The 20,392-nt window shown below is 45.6% G+C and overlaps 1 protein-coding gene across 2 annotated transcripts; it reads left to right on the forward strand.

The window, feature by feature from the left end:
* The first annotated feature begins 7,436 nt into the window (after positions 1–7,436).
* Positions 7,437–20,011, forward strand: Serpinc1 (serpin family C member 1). 2 transcript variants are annotated; one of them, XM_076831775.1, is made up of 7 exons: positions 7,437–7,477; positions 9,408–9,777; positions 12,773–12,988; positions 13,821–13,958; positions 15,719–16,109; positions 17,310–17,374; positions 19,835–20,011. In XM_076831775.1, exons 1-7 carry the CDS (start codon positions 7,437–7,439, stop codon positions 20,009–20,011), a joined length of 1,398 nt encoding a protein of 465 aa, XP_076687890.1. The 2 variants fall into 2 exon arrangements, with proteins under 2 accessions (XP_076687890.1, XP_076687891.1); XM_076831776.1 differs by lacking the exon at positions 13,821–13,958.
* Positions 20,012–20,392: the final 381 nt, after the last annotated feature.

Below are 20,392 nucleotides of genomic sequence, written 5' to 3' on the forward strand. Positions count from 1 at the left end.
TGTGTAGTCTGTTTTGTAAATGAGTCTGTGTCGTCTTATTCAATCATTGGGGTTATACTCTTATACCGTTTGGGGGAAGTGTTTTGTAGATGAAAAATAAATAAATGGCTAATTTCCACAAGCACACACATACTTGAACATCCTCCTTTGTGTGGATTTCATGAGAATGGGTTCATTGTTAAATATGCTGTGATCCAGATTCCTTCACTTGATGCACATTGGTTCTGAGACACAGGACCAGTATTCAGTGAGACCGCAGCTGACATCCAGCACCTTGGTTTTTATGCCTTCTCATCAGGACCATTTTTGTCCTAAAGCAAAATGGTCTTGTTCTGGGTATCTTCATGAGGCAAAGTATATGTCTTTTCATTCTTAGTGACTTCCTAATTTTTTTGAATTCCCTGCCCACTAGTCATTCCTGGCAGAGGATAAATGTAAGTTTATAGCCATGAGACCATATACATTAGGCAGCAACTCAATAGCATAAAGGGAAAAAATGGGAGGAGAAGGGATTATTAATCTATCACTGAGCCATATCGCTACCCCTGACATTTTATAGTTAGGGAAATCTGACCAAGTATTGGATATTAGGTGAATGTTGGTTTTGTTCAATATAATAATAACAACATGGTTACTAAAGAAAATAATCCACATTTTTTTTTTTTTTAAAGAAGCAAGAACTGACAATGGCTGGAGTTTCCTTTAAAATAAATATTTTTAAGGAGCTGGAGTTGTAGCTCAGCAGTAGAGCGCTTGCCTCACACGTTACACATATTGGTTCTCAGCACCATATAAAAATAAGTAAATAAAGGTCCATTAACAACTAAATTAAAAAATAAATATTTTTTTAAAAATAATAGACATCATTACCAGTGAAGGTTATAAACCTTACCATCAATTAGCAATTAAGTATCCAGTGGTGTCACATCTGACCTTGAGGGAAGAGGCCAGAGTAAAGAAAGTTGTTCATAGGAGATGGTAACTGCTGCAGCATCCCTTAATGGTTACAAAAATCCAGAGTGGGAATTGCAAAACCAGACCTGTCTTTTTGCACTTATCTAGGCCTATCCTGCTCACAAGCAGTGCACTTTCTGACCTCTTAGCTAACACATAGGCTAGTATGGACTTGCAATCCCAGTGCCCAGCAATCTGCAGTGATCAACTAGTATAAACTCCTGCTTACCATCATGTTGGCTCATAGCACAAATGGCTGCCACCCTTTTTTGGAATAACTAGCATATAAAAGTGAATTTATCAACTACTCCTCAAATACTTCAGTAGTCCCTCCTAAAAATATTGAGTATTCTGCATGTGCATAACAATATAGAAGATAAAGAGAAGATCGTAGAACTTTTTAACATTTTGTTTATTTATGTGGTGTTGAGGATTGAACCCAGGGCCTCATATATGCTAGGTGAGCACTCCACAACCCCAGCCCAAGTACACAGTTTTAAAATAGTGGCAGAGAAGTAAGTTACTCAACCATTGCCATTCTCAGAAAAGTAAGGATCCCTGAGACTATACAAGGAAGAACTCGCCTGCCTGGTCAGCTGTAAGTTGCCTTGAAGGTAAGAATGGTGGGGCAGGGAGAGTGGATATTGGAGGCAAGACTGCTAGTGAGAAGAAAGATAGGATGTATGAATTCTGAAGGAACAAAGGGGCCGAGTTGAAGAAACTTTCATGTCATTGCAGCTACAGCAGGCCCAAGTGGCTTGAGAGAAGGCAGAGCCAGATCATGGAGGCCCGTAGATTATGCTAAAATGTTGGTTTGAATTTATTCTGAAGGTAAAGGAAATGCAAGGAAGGGTGGTAAGCAGGGGAACAAATGAACTAGATATGTGCCTGTTTGCACAATCCTTCAGTAGACTGCATCAGTTCCTCAAACTTCCATGTGCATGCTGTTCATCGGGGGTCTCCGTGGGTCTGCAAGGTGGAGGGGGGCTGCTGAGGCTATCATGCTGCAGGTGGTGCCAGTGCTGTATTTGGTGGGTAGTAAGGTTCAATGTGATGGGTAATTTTAGAAGCAGAAAGATCCTGTTTCTGCCTATCAGAGACTTCAATTACAATAAAGTGAGTGATATATAAGACAATTAGCACTACCTGGAGACTGTTCAAAGGGAAAGGAACTGGAGGAGCAAGGTGATTGAGGAGTTTTTACATCTGAAGGGCTGGGGTCTGAAACAGTTTACATGATGGGGTGGCAATGCCAGGGGAGTAGGGGAATATATGTACAGTCAAAAGAATGTGGTCCTTTTATGGAACTTAAAGGAATTAGGTCTATCTTTAAAAATAGATCAAGGCTGGAGCTCAGCAATAGAGTGCTTGCCTAGCATGTGCAAGGCACTGGGTTTGATCCCCAGCACCACATAAAAATAAATAAAATAAAGGTATTTTGTCCAATTACAAATATGCCTGTTATCCCAGCAGCTCTGGAGGCTGAGGCAGGAGGATCACAAGTTTGAGGCCAGCATCAGCAATTTAGTGAGACCCTGGTATTAAAATAAAAAGGACTGGGTATGTAGCTCAGTGGTAGGATGCCCCTGGACTCAATTGTCAGTGCAAAAAAAGGTTTGTTGTAATAGGCTTAGAAGAAGCCATGGGGACAAGTCCATGCAAACAGATGGCACAAGCATGATTATCATTATCAAACAGGAAAACAGGCGGCTGTTGCCAAAGTCAGCTGCTTCTCTTGGTTCCCATGACCAACACTAGGTATGTTCATACATTACCTGTACCAGAGCCCTTTCAAGTGCTCAGTTGTGAGGAAAACCTGTAGTTACCTCAATTGACATCACCCTCTTATATTCTCGGGTCCAAATGCTTACCTTGTGATCTAAAAGGAACCCTCTAATTTTCCTCAGTCATTATACTCATTCTGTCAAATAACTGAGGCTTTTGCTCCCCACAACAAGTTAGGGAACCTGAGAACATCTGAACATGCAGCAGAGTGTGATCTGCTTCCCTGGAGTGGGCTGGCTGTCCCTCCTCTACCTGTGGGAGGCGCAAGGGTTTGGCCCCCAGCACCCTTCTTTCCTGGTTAGCTGAACACAGCCATTCAAGATAGGATCCCTGAAGCTAAGGTGGCATTGGTTTTGGGCAGTACTGAATCAAACCCAGGGCCTTGTGCCTGCTAGGCAAGCACTTTTGCTGGGCTACTTCCCAACCTTGGTGCTAGTTTTTGTTCCCAAGCAACATCTGTTGTTTTTTAGCACTGGCCATTTGGGAAGGCAGGGCTCAAAACTGCCACGCTGAGTCAGGCACAGTGGTGCTGCTGTGATCCCAGGAGTCAGGAGGCAGAGGCATTAGACAGCAAGTTCCAGGCCAGCCTCAGTAATTTAAGGAGTCCCTGTCCCAAAATACTTGGTGGGTTGGGGGGAGGCTAGAGATGTAGCTCGTGAGCACCCCCAGCTTCAGTCCCCAGTACTGCAAAAAAATAAAAATAAAGCTGCCACGCTTTCATTCCCAGATCCTCTGGTCCTCCCCAACCGTCAAATGAACTTGGTCACATTTTGCTACAGCAGGCTTTGGAAGATGTGGGTCAGAGGCCTGTCACATGACTAGTCTGCACTTAGCACTAGCTGTACTATGAGTTCCTTCAAGTTGCTTCTAGTTCTGTCCAAACCATCCTGTTTCTCTACAGGGAATTTTCTCCCACTATCTCTGCCTCTATGCTCTGCTTTTCTCCTCCACCAACTCCTGAACTAATATATAAGCAATGAGCTTTGACCCCATGCAAAACTCTTGCTCAACCTTCTAAGAGTACCCTTGCCCATTGTTTCTGTTCATGTGAGGTAACAATCCCTCTGGATGAATAGGCTTGCTTTATTTTTTATTTTCTTTCTCTTCTTTTTTTTTTAAACCCGATTCGATAATTTGAACTTTCGGGGCTGGGGATGTGGCTCAAGCGGTAGCGTGCTCGCCTGGCATGCGTGCGGCTCGGGTTCGATCCTCAGCACCACATAACAAAGATGTTGTGTCCGCCGATAACTAAAAAAAATAAATATTAAAAAATTTTTTTAAAAATAATTTGAACTTTCCGTTCAGGAGGAAATTAAAGCATTTTCTGTTAATAGGACATTCTGGATCTGAATTTCTTCAAACACCAATGTTTACTGAGTACCTGGTACACTCAAGGCCCCGTGCTGTGCACTGAGTGTGTTCAATAAATATTTACTGTCTTAATTTGATTTCCCTGAAACCCAAACTGAACTTTCTCACTGTTGTGAGAACAGGGACAAATTCCAGTGAGATGCTTTGAGTCTCAGCTAAAAGCTGTCAAATGATAATGCAGGCTTTATTTTGATTGATTTTAAATCATCTTAATTAAAATGTCATCACCTAATAAACTGGAAACTCAGGGGGGTTGGAGACTCTTCTTCATTTTTTGTGTCAGATGTTCTGCCAAATTTCCGTGGAAGAGTTGAGCTTAGAGTTACTCAGTAACCACAGGAGGAGCTTGGCTCTGGTTTCTTGACAAGGGCTTACTCTGGGATCCAAAGAAAATAATACATCGGCCCAGAATATGAGGCCACTGGCAAGGTCCAGCTAAATGACCTACTCACAGGAGTTACACTGAGGCAGGTGACAGACTAGGAAGGAGGTCTCACTGACCTTGAAAGAAACTCTAGACATGAGGGTGACCAAGTGATCATTCTTTTTTCTTCAAACCAACCCCCAACAGCAGAGCCCAGGGAGACTGTGCGTCTTCCAACTCATAACAGAGAAAAATAGTCCCACATCTCTGTTAACTTTGTGATTTGGGGCAAGTAATAAACCTAGCAAACAGCAGTTTCTCATCTGTAAGCTGGGCATAGTAATATCTTCCTGGTAGAGCTCATGAGAGAGCTTTAGAAGGCAATGTATGTGAGGCATTTAGCATAGATACTGATATGTGCTTTAAAATAGCACCTGTCAGCCAAGCATGGTGGCATATACTTGTATTCAAAGCTACTTGGGAGGCTGAAGCAGGGGGATAGCAAGTTTGAGGCCAGCATCAACAACATAGCAAGACCCTATTGCAAAAAAAAAGGGGGGGGGGTGACATGGATGTAGCTAGCTCAGCAACTGAGGGCCCCTGGGTTCAATCCCCAGTGCTACAATAAAAATAAAATAGCACCTATCATTGTAATATCATTGCTAAATACTCAAAGAGTTTGACCTAAACTAATATCTAACAAAGTAATGGTTAAATCATAGACAATGGTTAAATACCATACAGTCAATAGAGATTGTTTTGCCGGAAGGGCACCTGAAATCTTCTTTTCCTCCTGCAGACACTGAGCTGGGTTCCCCTATTCTTCCTGCCACCAGTCAGGGGCTCAGCCTGCAGGTCCTCCCTGTGCTGCTATTGCCTTCACCCTGCCCTGGGCTGCCTCTCTGCATGGCACCCACAGTCTTGATGTCCAGCAAGTCAAGACCTTTCAGCACAGGTGACACATAGACATGTTCAAAACAGGAAACTAAATTCAAAGGTCCATACTGATGAGTCCTACCCTGCCCCTTCCTGCCCACCTCACCCTGTCACCTTCACCTTTGTTACAACAGGAGCACCACTGTGAACACTGCCTGGCTGCTTTCCCACTGCTTTATTCCAGAGATGCTCCCGTGGCAGTAGACAGCTCCCTCATTCTTTCTGACGATGTGTGGTTTTCCATTGTGGTGCTTGGTTTATTTAGAAGTTAGTTCCCTACATATTTCCTTGTAAATAAATAGTTGTCATTAGTTATTATAAAAATAATCCCTTGTAGATGGAAGTTATTTCCAATCTTTTGCTATGTTGAAGCAGGTTACAATTGGTGACCTTGTTTACACCCAGGCGAGCGTGTCTGTAGCATGAATTTCCTGCAGTGAAATTCCAGCTCAAAGGATAAGTGCATTCGTAATTTTGATATTTCCAAATTTCCCTTCAAAGATTTATAGCAGTTTGTACTCCAACAGTAATGGAAGGAAAATCCTATTTTGTCACAGCCTGATTCTAGTGTGTTGTCTGACTTAATCTCTTTTAATTCTAGTGGCTTTGTGAGAACCCTTTTTGAGGAAACAAATTACAAGGAAGGGAAGGAAAGCTGCTTAAAAAGTTGTAAAGCCTGGCATGGTAGTACATACCTGTAATCCCAGCAGCTCAGAAGGCTGGGGCAGGAGGACTCAAGTTCAAGTCAGCCTCAGCAACTCGGTCAGACCATGTCTCTAAATAAAATAACAAAAAAGGGCTGGGGATGTGGCTCAGTGGTTGAGTGCCCCTGAGTTCAATCCCCCGTAACAACAACAAAATCTTGCAAAACGTCATTGAGGGTGGCTTAAATTAGCAGGTGAAAATATAATGAAAAACAGTATAAACTCTTGAAGTGTGTTATTTAGCCAGGAGCAATGGTGCACATCTGTAATCTCAACTACCCAGGTGAGCTGAGGCAGGAGAGTCACAAGTTCCAGGTCAACCAGGCAACTTGGTGAAACCTTGTCTCACAATACTCAAACAAAATAACAAGGGCTGGGGATGTAGCTCAGTGGTAGAGTACCCAGGTGCCAGCCCCAGTGGTGTAAAACCAAAAAAGGAGGAGGAAGAAGAGAAACAGAAAACTAAATCTTCTTTTCCACCTGCAGACACTGAACTGGGTTCCCCTATTCAGAGATTATCTTCATTTACAGTTAGTGACCTCCTGTTGGAAACTATTAAGATTTTCAGCTGCCCCACACTCTATCTCCCAATCCCCCCATACCATTTTGCTAAGTGCTCCCAACCAGCTCCTTACTCTTCAGATAAACTCTTGGCTGCACCTGAAGCTCCTGTGTTGGTGTCTCCCTCCCATGGCTTCAGGGCTGAGTGTGGAACAGGCCCATCTGGGCCACAGGTGTAGCCAATGTGTGTCCTGGCTCTGGCCAGAGACCTGCAGCTCGTTCCGCTTTCCTCTCTATTCAGACAGTATCAAACCCCCCAAACCACGAGAGAGGGGATATTGTACTGAACAGGCAAAGGTCTAGAAGTTTCTGACATCCAATTTGGCAGTTAGTTCACCTATTCTGACTTCCTGAACTAAATAACCAGCAAAAAAAATAAATAAAGTAAAATTAAAAAAAAATCCCTACAAGGTTCTCCTGAATCAGGTATTTCCTAACCAAGTTTGTATTCATAAACATGTTTTTTCCTCTTCTATAAAGATGGAGAGGAGTGTGAGGGACTGTGGACAGGAAAGGTGGGTCTTACCTTCCCTAGGCTGACTGGACTTCAGCTTCTCTATTGATTGAACACCAGGGCCTATGCTTGCTTAACCCAGGGAACTGGTCATCAGTCTTTGACCTCAGTCCTCCCCTCCTATCCAGCTCCCTCCCCCACCCTGGCCTCTGGAACCTTAGTCAGATTTAGAGGAAAGAACCAGTTTTCAGAGGGATTGCCTCAGACCACACCATCTCCACTAGCCCGCCCTGGGGGATCAGTGGTCATGGGGTCCGTTGGGACAGGAACTGCAGCTGCTGGGGAAAGGTAAGAGGGACGCGCTTGGCCTTTGCACGCTCTCACTGGCTTTCCACCTGCCACACCTCGAGAAAACCAGGCCTGGCTTGTACTTAGGGACCTGTTAAGAGATGTCATTGCAGGAGCACCGCAGCCCTCCCCGGGTAAGGCACTTCCCTAAGCCACACCGGGATCAGCCCAAGACACCAGGAGGTGCCTTCCTTTGTGCAAAGATGCCTTGCAGATTGCAGAACTGGACGCTGGAGGGGACTGCCCAGGCTGCCTGCGTGGAGGCCTGGAGGACCTCCTGGCTCCCTCCCTGCTCCTCCTTCCACTCCGTTCCCACTGCCCGAGGTCTCACTGACCTTTGACTCAATGGCTGAAGTCCTGTCCCTTTTCACAGCAAGACACCCCCACCCCCATGCCACGCGCAGTCCCTTCTTGATCTGGGTTGTCAAGGGAGGCTAGAAGTGAAGCGGTGACTCAGTTCATCATGGTTTTTCTTTATGCTTAACACAGCTCCAAGGCCCCTCCAGCTTCCATTTGTATTTTCAAATATGCTAAAGGACAACATGGGAAGCGGAGGGCAATGGAGTCGGGAGATGGATGGCAGATTCCCCACCCTGCCTTCCTCCACCTCTCTCCCACGGTGCACCTCTTTCTTCAGAGCTGCAGGGTTGGCCTCCAACCACACAAAAAGATAGATGTCCCTCAGCTGCTCTCAACTCCTAGCCTCCTGCTTGCCCAGCAGACCACCTCAGTGGGGCTCTCTGTATTACTGCCTTTTTCTACCAGGAGGAGGTGAGGAGCCTCAGTCCCCAGATACAGAGTCCCTTCTATAGACCCAGGGACCCCAAACCACCCTGAGGAAGCCCTAGCTCCGTCTTATCTATAGAAATATTACAGAGATGTGATCGCTTGCTCTATTTTATTGGGTGTCCCAATTCTCTCTCTCTCTCTCTCTCTCTCTCTCTCTCTCTCTCTCTCTCTCTCTCTTTTACAATTCTACTGCTTCATTTTCTAAAAACTGGGATTAGCTTCATTTATATCTAGTGATCTCCTGTTGAAAACTATTAAAATTTTCAAGCAAAGAAAAAAAAAAAATGAAGGCCTGATTCCAACCATTTGGGAGGCTCAGGCAGGAGGGGATCACCAAGTCTAAGGCCAACCTGGGCAATCTGGTGAGACCCTGTCTCAAAACAAAATTTGAAAAAAAGAGCTGGGCTTTAGGTGAGTGGCAGAGTGCTTGCCAGGCATGCACAAGGCCCAGGGTTCAGACTGCAGCACGGGGAAGAACAAACAAGAGGTTGAGGGTCTGAGTTAAGGCAGGGGCAGCGGTTGGTGAGAGGAAAAGGGAGCAGAATTAATCAACTCTGGGGTCTAACTAAAGAAGGAGGGTGAAAGAAAGGCATCCGCGGCGACTCAGGGGTCCCATTCCCTGACCTGAGCTGAGGAAGGGAAACAAGGGGTGCAGTGAGAATGACGCTCTGGCGGGTCCTACTTCACAGGAACCTGCAGGACTTCCAGGTGGGCCTGTGTCCCAAGCAGTGGGACTGGGGCTCAGTGGAAGGGCGGAGCCTTGGTTCCACTCAATCTTTCTTACCCCTTCTGTTCTAAATCCTAAACATCCTTCATGATCCAGGAAATCTCGCTCCATCTGGGAGGGCTTCCCGCAGCAGCCTTGCCAAGCGGCTCCCTCACTTCTAACTCTTCCTTAGCCCAAAGCCCCACCGCGCCCAGCAAGGGCCTCAGCTGATTCTAATGAATGTCAAACAGCAGGACCCCGTCCAGGCAGGGCCATCCGCTTGTGAGGAGTCTGGGCTTGTGCTCAGCTGGAGGCCTGGCCTCCTCCTGGCCACCGGAGGGGGCCACCCTCCTCAGCTTTCCTGGGGCAGACCCCTGGTGGCCAGTGGGGTGGGGCTGCCCAGCCTACTTAACTCAGCCTTCTGTCCCCTCTCAGGAAAGCGTGTCTTCTCTGCTTGCTGCTCATTGGCCTCTGGGGCTGTGTGGCCTGCCATGGGAATCCTGTGGAGGACATCTGCACAGCCAAGCCCCGGGACATTCCCGTGAATCCCATGTGCATTTACCGCTCCCCAGAGAAAAAAGCGCCTGAGGATGAGGGCTTGGAGCAGAAGATCCCCGAGGCCACCAACCGGCGGGTCTGGGAGCTGTCCAAGGCCAATTCCCGCTTTGCCACCACCTTCTATCAGCACCTGGCAGACTCCAAGAATGACAACGACAACATTTTCCTATCGCCCCTGAGTATCTCCACAGCTTTTGCTATGACCAAGCTGGGTGCTTGTAACGACACCCTCAAGCAGCTCATGGAGGTACAACCCGGAGCTCTCTCTTCAGCTTCTTTGCTGGGAGCATCTTTTGGTTTACCAACACATAGGGACCTCATTTCAGATTATTTCCTTTGAGTCACTATTTCATGTGTCATGATTTTTTTTTTTTTTTTTTTTTTTTTTTTTTTGGTACTGCAGATGGAACCCAGGGCACATGCTAGACAGGTGCTCTCTACCACTAAGCTGAATCTCCAGTCTGCTAATTTTTTATTTTTGAGACAGGGCCTCACTGAGTTGCCCATGGTGGTCTTAAATTTGCCATCCTCCTGCTTCAGCCTCCTGAGTCACTGAGAATTACTACCTGGATGACTGCTTTATAAATCCGAGTTTCCTCTTTTAGGGTGTTTTTTTGTTGTTGTTTTTTTTTGTTGTTTTTTTTAAGGTCGGCTCCTAAATATGCTCATCCAATCGTACTCCCTTTAAAAAAAAAAGTTAGTTGTTAATATACCTTTACTTTATTTATTTGTATGTGTATGTAGTGCTGAGAATCAAACCCAATGCTTCATGCTAGGCAAGCACACTACCACTGAGCTACAACCCCAGGCCTCTTTAGGGTGTTTTTAAATGGGTGTAGCCCTGTGTTTCTTAAAACTTCTTTTTTCAGTCATTCTTTCATTATATATTTATTCACTCATTTGATCATAGTTATGTGTTTATTCAGCACTATCTCTGTGCCAGACAATGTACCTGGAGGTGTAGACTCTCAGTTCCTGACTTGCTATGGGAGCGGAGCTCGGGCACATGTGCTCTGTGGGTGAAGACTCGAGGATTGCCAGGCACAGTAGCACAAGTGTGTAATCCCAGTGACTTGGGAGGCTGAGGCAGGAGGATTACAGCCTCAGCAACTTAGTGAGACCCCAAGAAACTTAGTGTTGGGGCTGGAGATGTAGCTCAGTGGTAAAATGCCCCTGGGTTCAATCCCCAGTACCAAGAAAAAACAAAAAAGGACCTTGGATCCTTGAGATCTGGTGCCAGGGAAGCCAAGGATGTGAGAGCTTTTTCTTGCTCTGGGAAAAACTAATCATTTCATATCAGTGACTTAGTCCCCATCCTGCTTTTTTTGTGGAAGGGAAGTGGAAAAAGATAAGAAATGCCATAAATTAAGTAGCCAATGATACCAGTATAAGAGGTCATAGATGGAACACTAGGTCCTTAATCCCTCCATAATGCCTGGCTGGCTTTCTTCAGGTTTTCTCTTCTCTCTCTCCCCACCTCCCTCCACCCCTTCTTTCTTTCTATTCTCTTTTTTCTTTTCTCATTTTTTGTCGTAGAGGGGATTGAACCCAGCACCTCACGTGTGCCAAGAAAGCACTGTACATCAGAACTCCACCTCTAGCCCTTCTAATTTATTTATTTTTTTTTGTGTTACCCCAACACACAAAAGAGACTTATTGAAGTGACTATCCTTTTGCTGTTAGGTACTCTCAATGCTTATTTATTTACTTATTTTTGTTATAGTGGGCACTCTACCACTGAGCTACATCCCCAATCCTTTTTAATTTTAAGATAGGATCTTGCTGCCCAGGCTGACCTTGAACTCACAATCCTCTTGCCAGTAACTGGGATTATAGGCATGGCCACTGCACCTGGGCTAGAAACTTGTTTTTGTACCAGGGATTGAACCCAGGGGTGCTTTACCACGAGCTACATCCCCAGCTCTTTTTATTTTTATTTATTTATTTTTTGTTTCAAGGCAGGGTCTTGCTGAGTTGTTGAGAGTCTCACTAGGTTTCTGAGGCTGGCCTAGAACTTGGGATGCTCCTGCCTCAGGCTCCTAAATGGCTGGGAGCACAGGAGAGCCCACCTGGCAGAAACCGTTAGGACCCATGCTACCGCCTTCTCCTCAGTTGCTCTGCATACATTGGTGTTGGTCTCAAAGCACTTCCACATACCACTGTCTCTCGCCCCAGGTGAGAGTTTAAATCTGATCTTTCCTATAAGACCAGAAACAAGGTCTAGGGGGGTGGCTTCATTTGTAGGACACTTGCCTAGCAATGCACATGGCCCTGGGTTTGATCCCTAGTGCTGGGAAAAGAAACAGAACACCGTTTCCAAACTAGCATGTCCTTCGGGCCCTCCTTTCTACAAGATCTTCCAAGACAAGATGCCATGTATTAGAGAAGTACGGTTGAGCTCTCTCTCTCTAGAGAAAAGAGAAACTCTTTAATATATATATATTTTTTAGTTGTAGTTGGACACAACACCTTTATTTCACTTATTTATTTTTATGTGGTGCTGAGGATCGAACCCAGGGTCTTGCACGTGCGAGGCGAGCGCTCTACCACTGAGCCACAACCCCAGCCCAAAGCACAATCTTTAAAAAGAAAAAAGTGGGGGCATACCGGAACAAATCAGGTAAACCACAGTCAGAGGATAAAAGTGGCAGGCCTTTGTCACCTGAGGACAGCATGGCTGGGAGGGGAAGAGCAGCCTCACCGTTTCGCCTGGGGATGGTGAAGGTAGGACGGGCATCTGACAACTCTGTGGTTCTGACTGGCACGGCGACCTTTGAGTCCTTTTCAACTTGGAGACTCTTTTATTATGGGTCCATTTATTCCCTCACTGGTGGACTCTCTTCCTTTCTCACCCTCACACAACCAGTATCCCAGAGCCCCCAGGAGCTGCTGACCCCGAGGATGCCACGATGGTGTCTGTTACGAGCGGAGACGTGGTCTTGTGTCCATGTCTCCCTGTCCAGCATCATCAAGAGGACCATTCCCATTCCAGTGAGAAAGTGCCTCTGTGTTGGTGGGTGCCCTTTAGAGAGTGTAGGTGGCACCCAGTCTCCGTCTTTCCCTTTGTCCTTCCTGCCCTTTAGACTTCTTTTATCCATTTATTCATTTTAGAAATATGAGCTGAGCACGCATGCCATGCCAGGCACTGAGCTTGGAGTAGCTGACACTGAGGTCCCCACTGTGCTCACCACCTTGTCACCCAGGCTGCCCTACAAACCCAGCATCTTCTCTTCCTTCTCTAGGTTTTTAAGTTTGACACCATCTCTGAGAAAACATCTGATCAGGTCCACTTCTTCTTTGCCAAACTGAACTGCCGACTCTATCGAAAAGCCAACAAATCTTCCACATTGGTATCAGCTAACCGCCTCTTTGGAGACAAATCTCTGACCTTCAATGAGACCTACCAGGATATCAGTGAGGTGGTCTATGGAGCCAAGCTGCAGCCCTTGGACTTCAAGGTGAGGTATAGGTGTCCTCTCTAACCTGAGTTTTTCCTCTCCACTCAGAAACTGAGGAGGTAGAAAAACAGGGTCCAAATTAACTCTGCTCTGCAGGCTGAAGACTGGTGGAGGATGGTACAAGTCCATACCCCCGGGATACATATTCCTACTTGATACATCCTCAGAAATCAATGGTACCCATACCTAGGTTGTAGAGGTTGCTCTGAAAAACTTGCATAAATCATGGATTCTTCATTTGCATCACTATGTTCAAACACATACCAAAGGCTGTTCTGGAGATGCCAGTCCTACAAGAGACCTATTTAATGTAAACAATTACCATGGTCAAATAAAATGGTATATGATGCTCATTTCACATTCTCAAAAATTCATGAAGCACAGAAGTTATTAAGTGTTCTGAGGAGTTCTGCAACAAAGAAATACGCTGGCATTTCTCCAACTGATTTGCCAGCCGGGCATTCCTCCTCCCTGTCCTCTCAGCCTGCCACAACTCCCTGCTTCCCACAGGATGCGTGTTTGGAAACTCTGCTTTTGTGGGTTCAGGTTTCCAAAGTCAGAAAATATTTTATCTTCTTTTCCCAGACTCTCTTCTTTTTTTCTGTTTCTTTTTTTCTTCCTGTTTCTTTTTGTTCTTTCTTATAGATTAATTAGCGGTATGGAAATTTGGTGGCACTGCATTAGATGAATGAGATTTGCTCAGTTTGGGGAAAAGTGATGCTTCTAAACCAAATGGTGGGAGAGCGCAGAGAAATGGTGAGCAAAATGAAATGTTTTACGTGACTATGGACAAGCAACTGAACAGCACAGGTTTGTTTCCTGTTCTCCTTAGGAAAATGCAGAGCAGGCCAGAGTGACCATCAACAAATGGGTAGCCAATAAGACTGAAGGCCGGATCACTGACGTCATTCCCAGGGACGCCATCAATGAGCTCACTGTTCTGGTGCTGGTCAACACCATTTACTTCAAGGTACTCAAAATGGACCTGGGGGCCCCCAGGGACTTCCTCTTCCTCTTCTGCTCGCCCTCTTTCACACCGTTGGGCACATGTAGACATTTCTCTTCTGTGAAACAGTTCATGTGTGGTCTGGGCAGACATAAATTTGCTGAGAGCATAGAACTTTTAGGACCATGACAGCTGGGCTGAGGTCCAGGAGGCTCAATTGTATCCCTAAGCTTGGGGCAGAGTACACACACTCACAAACCCCACGTGTGATCCTTTCTGTCATCCTGTTGACTCCATTTGAAATCTGGAACAAAATGACAGCATCTGTTGACAATTCTCAGTGACAAGATTGTTTGGAGTGGTTTGTACAGAGACTCAGCTCCTCTGCCTGAAGCTTCTGAATCTCTATGTGCCAGGCTCACCTTAGCAGAGGTCTAGTTATTTGACCATGTAGACGGCCTTGTCTTCCTCGGAGTCAAGAGTTCCAAGGACTTCATAATTGATTCCATTTAGAAGGAGAAACAAGAGGATAGTGCAAACAAACAGATCCCTGGCTTTCAAGAGGCCCACCAGCAGAAGTTGAGTTGTGGCATACTATTCATTCTGGGACATGCTCCATATGCATTCTCCCCTCCTTCCTCCAGGAGGCCCAAGGGGTTTAGTCAGTCTTTGCTGTTGCCAATCACACTGTCTCTTGGGTTCCCCCTCTCCAAGAATAGAGTTGAGGGCCTTTCCATAGTGTAGTAGCTCACCCCTTACAGTTTGCAGAACAATTTACCATTTGTTTGCCTCCTCTTCTATTTCCCCAAGAGTTCAGTAGTTTTTAAAGATAGTGGGAATCCAAGAAAGAAAACAGAGCTTGGTAGCCCTTTTGATACAACACCAAAAAAGAGAACTTGAGTCACTTATATAGATGAGTTTCAAATCCTGACTCTTCCTAGTGTGTGAATTTGTGAGAGCCACCAGGAATTTCCTCTGGAAATTTTGGCATCTATAAGATGATGATAATGATACACTTACCTCATGGGGTAACAGAGGAGACTGAAAAAATTAATCCATGTAAATTGCATGAAGTAGTACCTGTATGCCCCTACTGTACACAGGAAGCATTTTATAAATATTAGCTGTCACCAGCCGCTAACCTTACCCAGAGAAGCCATCACTCAGAGTTAAATGACTTGTCCCAAGAGGTAAGAGCCAAAAAGTGACAAGGAATGGTGCAGGAAGTCAGTCAGAACCCAGCCCCTGCCTCGGTGTCACCAGGCCAACCCTCGGTTATCTGTCTGGCCTCTCCTTGTCAGGGGCAGAGCCAGAACTTCAGAGGTTAGACCTGCAAAATGAGGCTGGTGGAAGGCAGAGAGCAAAAGACAACTTGAGGGCTGGGCTGGGGCTCAGGGCGGACCACTTGCCCAGCATGTGTGAGGAACTATGTTCGACTAAAAATATTTTTTAAAAAAAAAGGCAACTTGGATTAAACTCGTGAACTTGAGAGGAAGTTTATAGGTTATTCTTGGTTTTAGCTTTTATTTTTCTGGATTATAAAAGCAATAGTGACTGCTGAAATTTTGAGAAATATAGGAAGTACACAGAACAAAACCCATTTATAATTCCATCACTGCAATACAGTTGTTATTAATCTTTTCAGGCCTGCTCCTTCAGTATTCTTCCTAATAATTACACTTACATATATTAATGTAATAAGATATTTCTCATTTCAATAAATATTCTTCTATGAATGTTTTTGTTCTTGCTTTGTGACCATCTCACCTGGCGCCTTCTTCCAGGGGCTGTGGAAGTCAAAGTTCAGCCCTGAGAACACAAGGAAGGAGCCGTTCTACATGGCTGATGGGAAGACATGCTCAGCATCTATGATGTATCAGGAGGGCAAGTTCCGGTACCGGCGTGTGGCAGAAGGCACCCAGGTGCTTGAGTTGCCTTTCAAAGGAGATGATATCACCATGGTGCTCATCCTGCCCAGGCCTGAGAAGAGCTTGGCCAAGGTGGAGCAGGAACTCACCCCTGAAGTCCTGCAGGAGTGGCTGGATGAGTTGTCAGAGATGATGCTGGTGGCCCACGTGCCGCGCTTCCGCATTGAGGACAACTTCAGTTTGAAGGAACAGCTGCAAGACATGGGTCTTGTTGATCTGTTCACCCCTGAGAAGTCCAGGCTCCCAGGTGGGTACAGGAGGAAGTTTCCTCCTCTCTGTCCCAAGGTGGTCTGAGCAAGGGAAAGAGTTGAAGAAAGAGCAGAACAAAGCCACGGGTGAGGACATCAGATTCTGGTACCAGCTCTCTGCTAACTGTGGAAAGTCCTTCCTCTTTTGAGGCCTCAGTTTCTTCTATGAAAGGGGAAATTTGCTCTTGTATTGCCACTGGTCCAGTTAGCACTAGTGCCCTATGAATCTGTATCTTACAGAGGAGATGGAACCATGTGGAGAAGAACTCAAAAAGGAATTAGAAGCCAGGTGAAGAAGCACATGCCTGTAATGTCAGTGACTCAGGAGGCTGAGGCGGGAGGATGGCAAGTGTCTGACAGAGGCCAGCCTTGTCAACTTAGTGAAACCCTGTCTCAAAATAAAAAAATAAAAAGGGCTGGAGAGCTCAGTGGTAAAGCACCCTTAGGTTCAATCCCCAGTTTAAAAAAAAAAAAAAGTTCTATAAGATGGTAGGTCATTGGATTTATCTTTACTGGGCTGACGTCTATAAACTAGTTCTGAAGGTCAACCCACCTCTTAAAAATGTGGCTAGATGGAAAAGAAAGCTATTCCTACAAAGTAGGTGAGGGCCTTTTTTTAAAAACAAAATCCTTCTGAGCATGGGGATGCACAGTATAACCCCAGCTACTCAGGAGACTGAAGCAAGTTTGAGGCCAGCCTTAGCAATATAGGGAGACTTTATTTCAAAATGAAAATTAAAAAAGGGCCTGGGGCTATAGGTCAGTGATAGAGCGCTTGCCTCACACGTATGAGGCACTGGGTTTGATCCTCAGCACTACATAAAAATAAGATATTGTGTGTCTATCTATAATTAAAAAAATATTTAAAAAAATTAAAAAGGCTGGAGATATAGCTCAGTGGTAGAGCCCCCTGGGTTCAATTCCCAGTAGCAAGGAAACAAACAAAAATCCCACCTTTCCCCACCCACTCCAAAGAGCTGAGGGTTGAGGTTAGATCCACAAGAACCAGGCTGAACTAGCCCAAAGTACTCTATTATTTTTAACACATATTCACTGTGGAGGTATTATTAGGTGAAGGCCCAGGATTTCTATTTTTCAAAAAAATCCCAAAGGACCTCTTAATTCCAACTGAATTCCTGTCTGTGCGTTGAAGTCAACTTCCTCCCATTTCATAGAACCTTCTCTGGACTTCCTCCTAGGTATTGTTGCAGATGGCCGGAATGACCTCTATGTCTCAGATGCATTCCACAAGGCCTTTCTTGAGGTGAGTTCCCTTCCAGTGCGGTTTTCTGTATCTCAAGTAACTGGCAGTCTTGCTGCACTAGCCCTTACGGCCTAGATGCTAGGACAACTGGACACAGGAGTGGAGGGGGCAACTTCTAGCACCTCAACCCAAAACTGTAGTCCTCTCCTCTGTGAGGTCTCCTGCATACGACCCTCCTCCGAAACCCTCATGATGGGGCTGTCCCAGCCTCCTTTCCCCACTCCACATAGCAGGTCACACAGGACACAGGGACACAAACATTTAGGGGAGGGTGACACAGGAAAAGGAACGATCAAAGGCCACTGAGAAGGACTTCAGAGGAGGAGGAGGAGGAGAACCAAGAGGAATTTTAAGAAAACAGAAAGTATCTAGCAAGAAGATTGAAAGTGAATGCAGTTACCTTTTGCTGAGGAACTTGGACAGAACATGCCTAATTGTACCGGTGTGGATCAGTCCTGAAGAGTGTTCTGGAGAATGGGAGCACTAGACTACATTGCAGGAAATGAAAAGTTAGGTGGACAAATAAATGTGTACCCTCTTCTTGAGAGATTAATATGCATACTGCCATGTTGAGATGTGAGAAGTCCCTTACCGAGGAAGACAGTCAAATACTGCTTAACTTCCGCTCCCCCAACAGAGGCCTCCATAGACAGAACGATAGCTCTGCATTACTTACGGAGCTACTGGTGCTCAGAGGGTAAACTGTGGACCAACAGTGTTAGTCATCTGGGGCTCTTCACCATTGGAAATTTTGAGATGGGGTTTGAGAATCTGTTTATTTACAAACTCTTAGGGGATTGTGATGTACAATCAGATTTGGGATTTACCAGTGTAGACCATTCTTCATGGAATCCAGACTGTAAGGCAAAGGAGATGGACCAATGTTAGAGATATTCCCGGGACTGAGGAAGCTGTGAAGAAAGGAGGTTGTCCCAGGCATGTTGGCACATGCCTATAATCCCAGTGGCTTGGGAGGCTGAGGCTGGAGGATTGAGAGTTCAAAGCCAGCCCCAGCAAAAGCGAGGCTCTAAGCAACTCAGTGAGACCCTGTCTCTAAATAAAATACCAAATAGGGCTGGGGATGGGGCTCAGTGGTTGAGTGCCCCTGATTTCAATCCCTGGTGCCAAAAAGAAAAAAAAAAAAAGGCTGTGGTCAAAGAAAAAGGTGCAGAGTGTGTTGCCAGTAAACATGGTTCCAAGGCTCAAGCTCAGTAGGAAAGGTTTAGTTGTGAGGGAAATGGCTCAAGGGACAGGAGGAAGTCTGCAGACTGAAAGATCCTGAACCTGTTGGTAAAAGCTCGAATCTGCTATTAAATTTAGTAACAGAATGAGCATGAAAAAGATACTGTGGAGAGACAGAGGGCAAGGAAGGGAGAAGGAAGAAGGTGGAAGGAAGACCAGGAGAGGGGAAAACATCATTAACCAGGACCACAAAGCTCAGGGACCTGAAGTTCTCCACAGGGACAAAGCTAGTGATATTCTGGGTAGTCAGGCAGCATTTTCTGATGTCCTTCTAGATGTAGCGATTCTGTCTATCAGCCAAGTTCAAATAGCTTTGTCTCAGTCTGTTACTTCAAGAAAAACCTATCTTATCCAGCCAGAGGACCCTCTTCATAAGCTGAGTCATGAGTAGCAATTTGGGGTAGTTACATCTGGAGCTCTGACCTTGGGTGAGACTTTCCTTTGGCAGTTAGTACAAAATAACCTTGTGACACCATGTTCAATGATGCCAGCCGGAATCATTGTGTACATTTAGACTTCTGGCTCAGGGGAACATGAGTGAACTCTTGCAAGGCTTGGATGGATGTACACAAGTGCATTACATTCACTGGGTCAAAGAATGAGTAGAGCCAGGTGCAGTGGTGGCGCACACCTGTAATCCAGGCAGCTTGGGAGGCTGAGTCAGGAGGATCATGAGTTCAAAGCCATTCTCAGTAAAAGTGAGGTGCTAAGCAACTTAGTGAGATCCTGTCTCTAAGTAAAATACAAAATCAGGCTGGGGATGTGGCTCAGTGGTGAGTGCCCCTGGGTTTAATCCCCAGTACCTTTTTTTTTTTTTTTTTAAAGAGAGAGTGAGAGAGGAGAGAGAGAGAGAGAGAGAGAGAGAGAGAGAGAGAGAGAGAGAGAGAGAATTTTTTGATATTTATTTTTTAGTTATCGGCGGACACAACATCATTGTTTGTATGTGGTGCTGAGAATCGAACCCGGGCCGCACGCATGCCAGGCGAGCGCGCTACCACTTGAGCCACATCCCCAGCCCCCCCAGTACCTTAAAAAAATAAATAAATAAAAGAATTTGAGTAGAAGTAGGGTTCTGGAGGGAGCTTACTCTGACCCATTCTTTACCACTGGAAGACAAACAGCCTTGCGAGGAACTGCTGCCCATCTGCGAATGAGGCCCCAGCCTTGGAGAGCCCAGAGCAGTTAATACAGCAGTTGTGTTTCCTGTGTGACTTGCAGGTGAACGAGGAAGGCAGCGAAGCAGCAGCAAGCACTGTCGTCAGCATCGCCGGCCGTTCGCTGAACCCCAATAGGGTGACCTTCAAGGCCAACAGGCCCTTCCTTGTTCTTATAAGGGAAGTTGTTCTGAACACTATTATCTTCATGGGGAGAGTAGCCAACCCTTGTGTTCACTAAAGTATTAGTATTCTTTGAGCCTCTTCCTATTTTGGTTTGTGAATAAAAGTAAAAATAAATACAACTACTCCCATCCCACAGTTGTGAAAGGACTTTGCTACCTGAAATGAAGACAAGGGAAGGAAAAAGAGAGGCTATTGGGGCATTTGGTAAAATAATGCTTTCAACTGTTCTCTCCCCCTTGAACAATCTTAGGTCAAGAAAATGAAAGAGGAGGCACCGTGGCTCACACCTGCAATCCCAGTGACTTGGAAGCTGGGGCAGGAGAACTGCAAGTCCCAGGCCAGCCTGGGCAACTTAACCAGACCCTGTCTTAAAATAAAATTTAAAAAGGACTAAGATGGGCACATGCCTGTAACCCCAGTAGCTGGGGTGGCTGAG

Source organism: Callospermophilus lateralis, chromosome 13, assembly GCF_048772815.1.
Source record: "Callospermophilus lateralis isolate mCalLat2 chromosome 13, mCalLat2.hap1, whole genome shotgun sequence".
Taxonomy (NCBI): Eukaryota; Metazoa; Chordata; class Mammalia; order Rodentia; family Sciuridae; genus Callospermophilus; species Callospermophilus lateralis.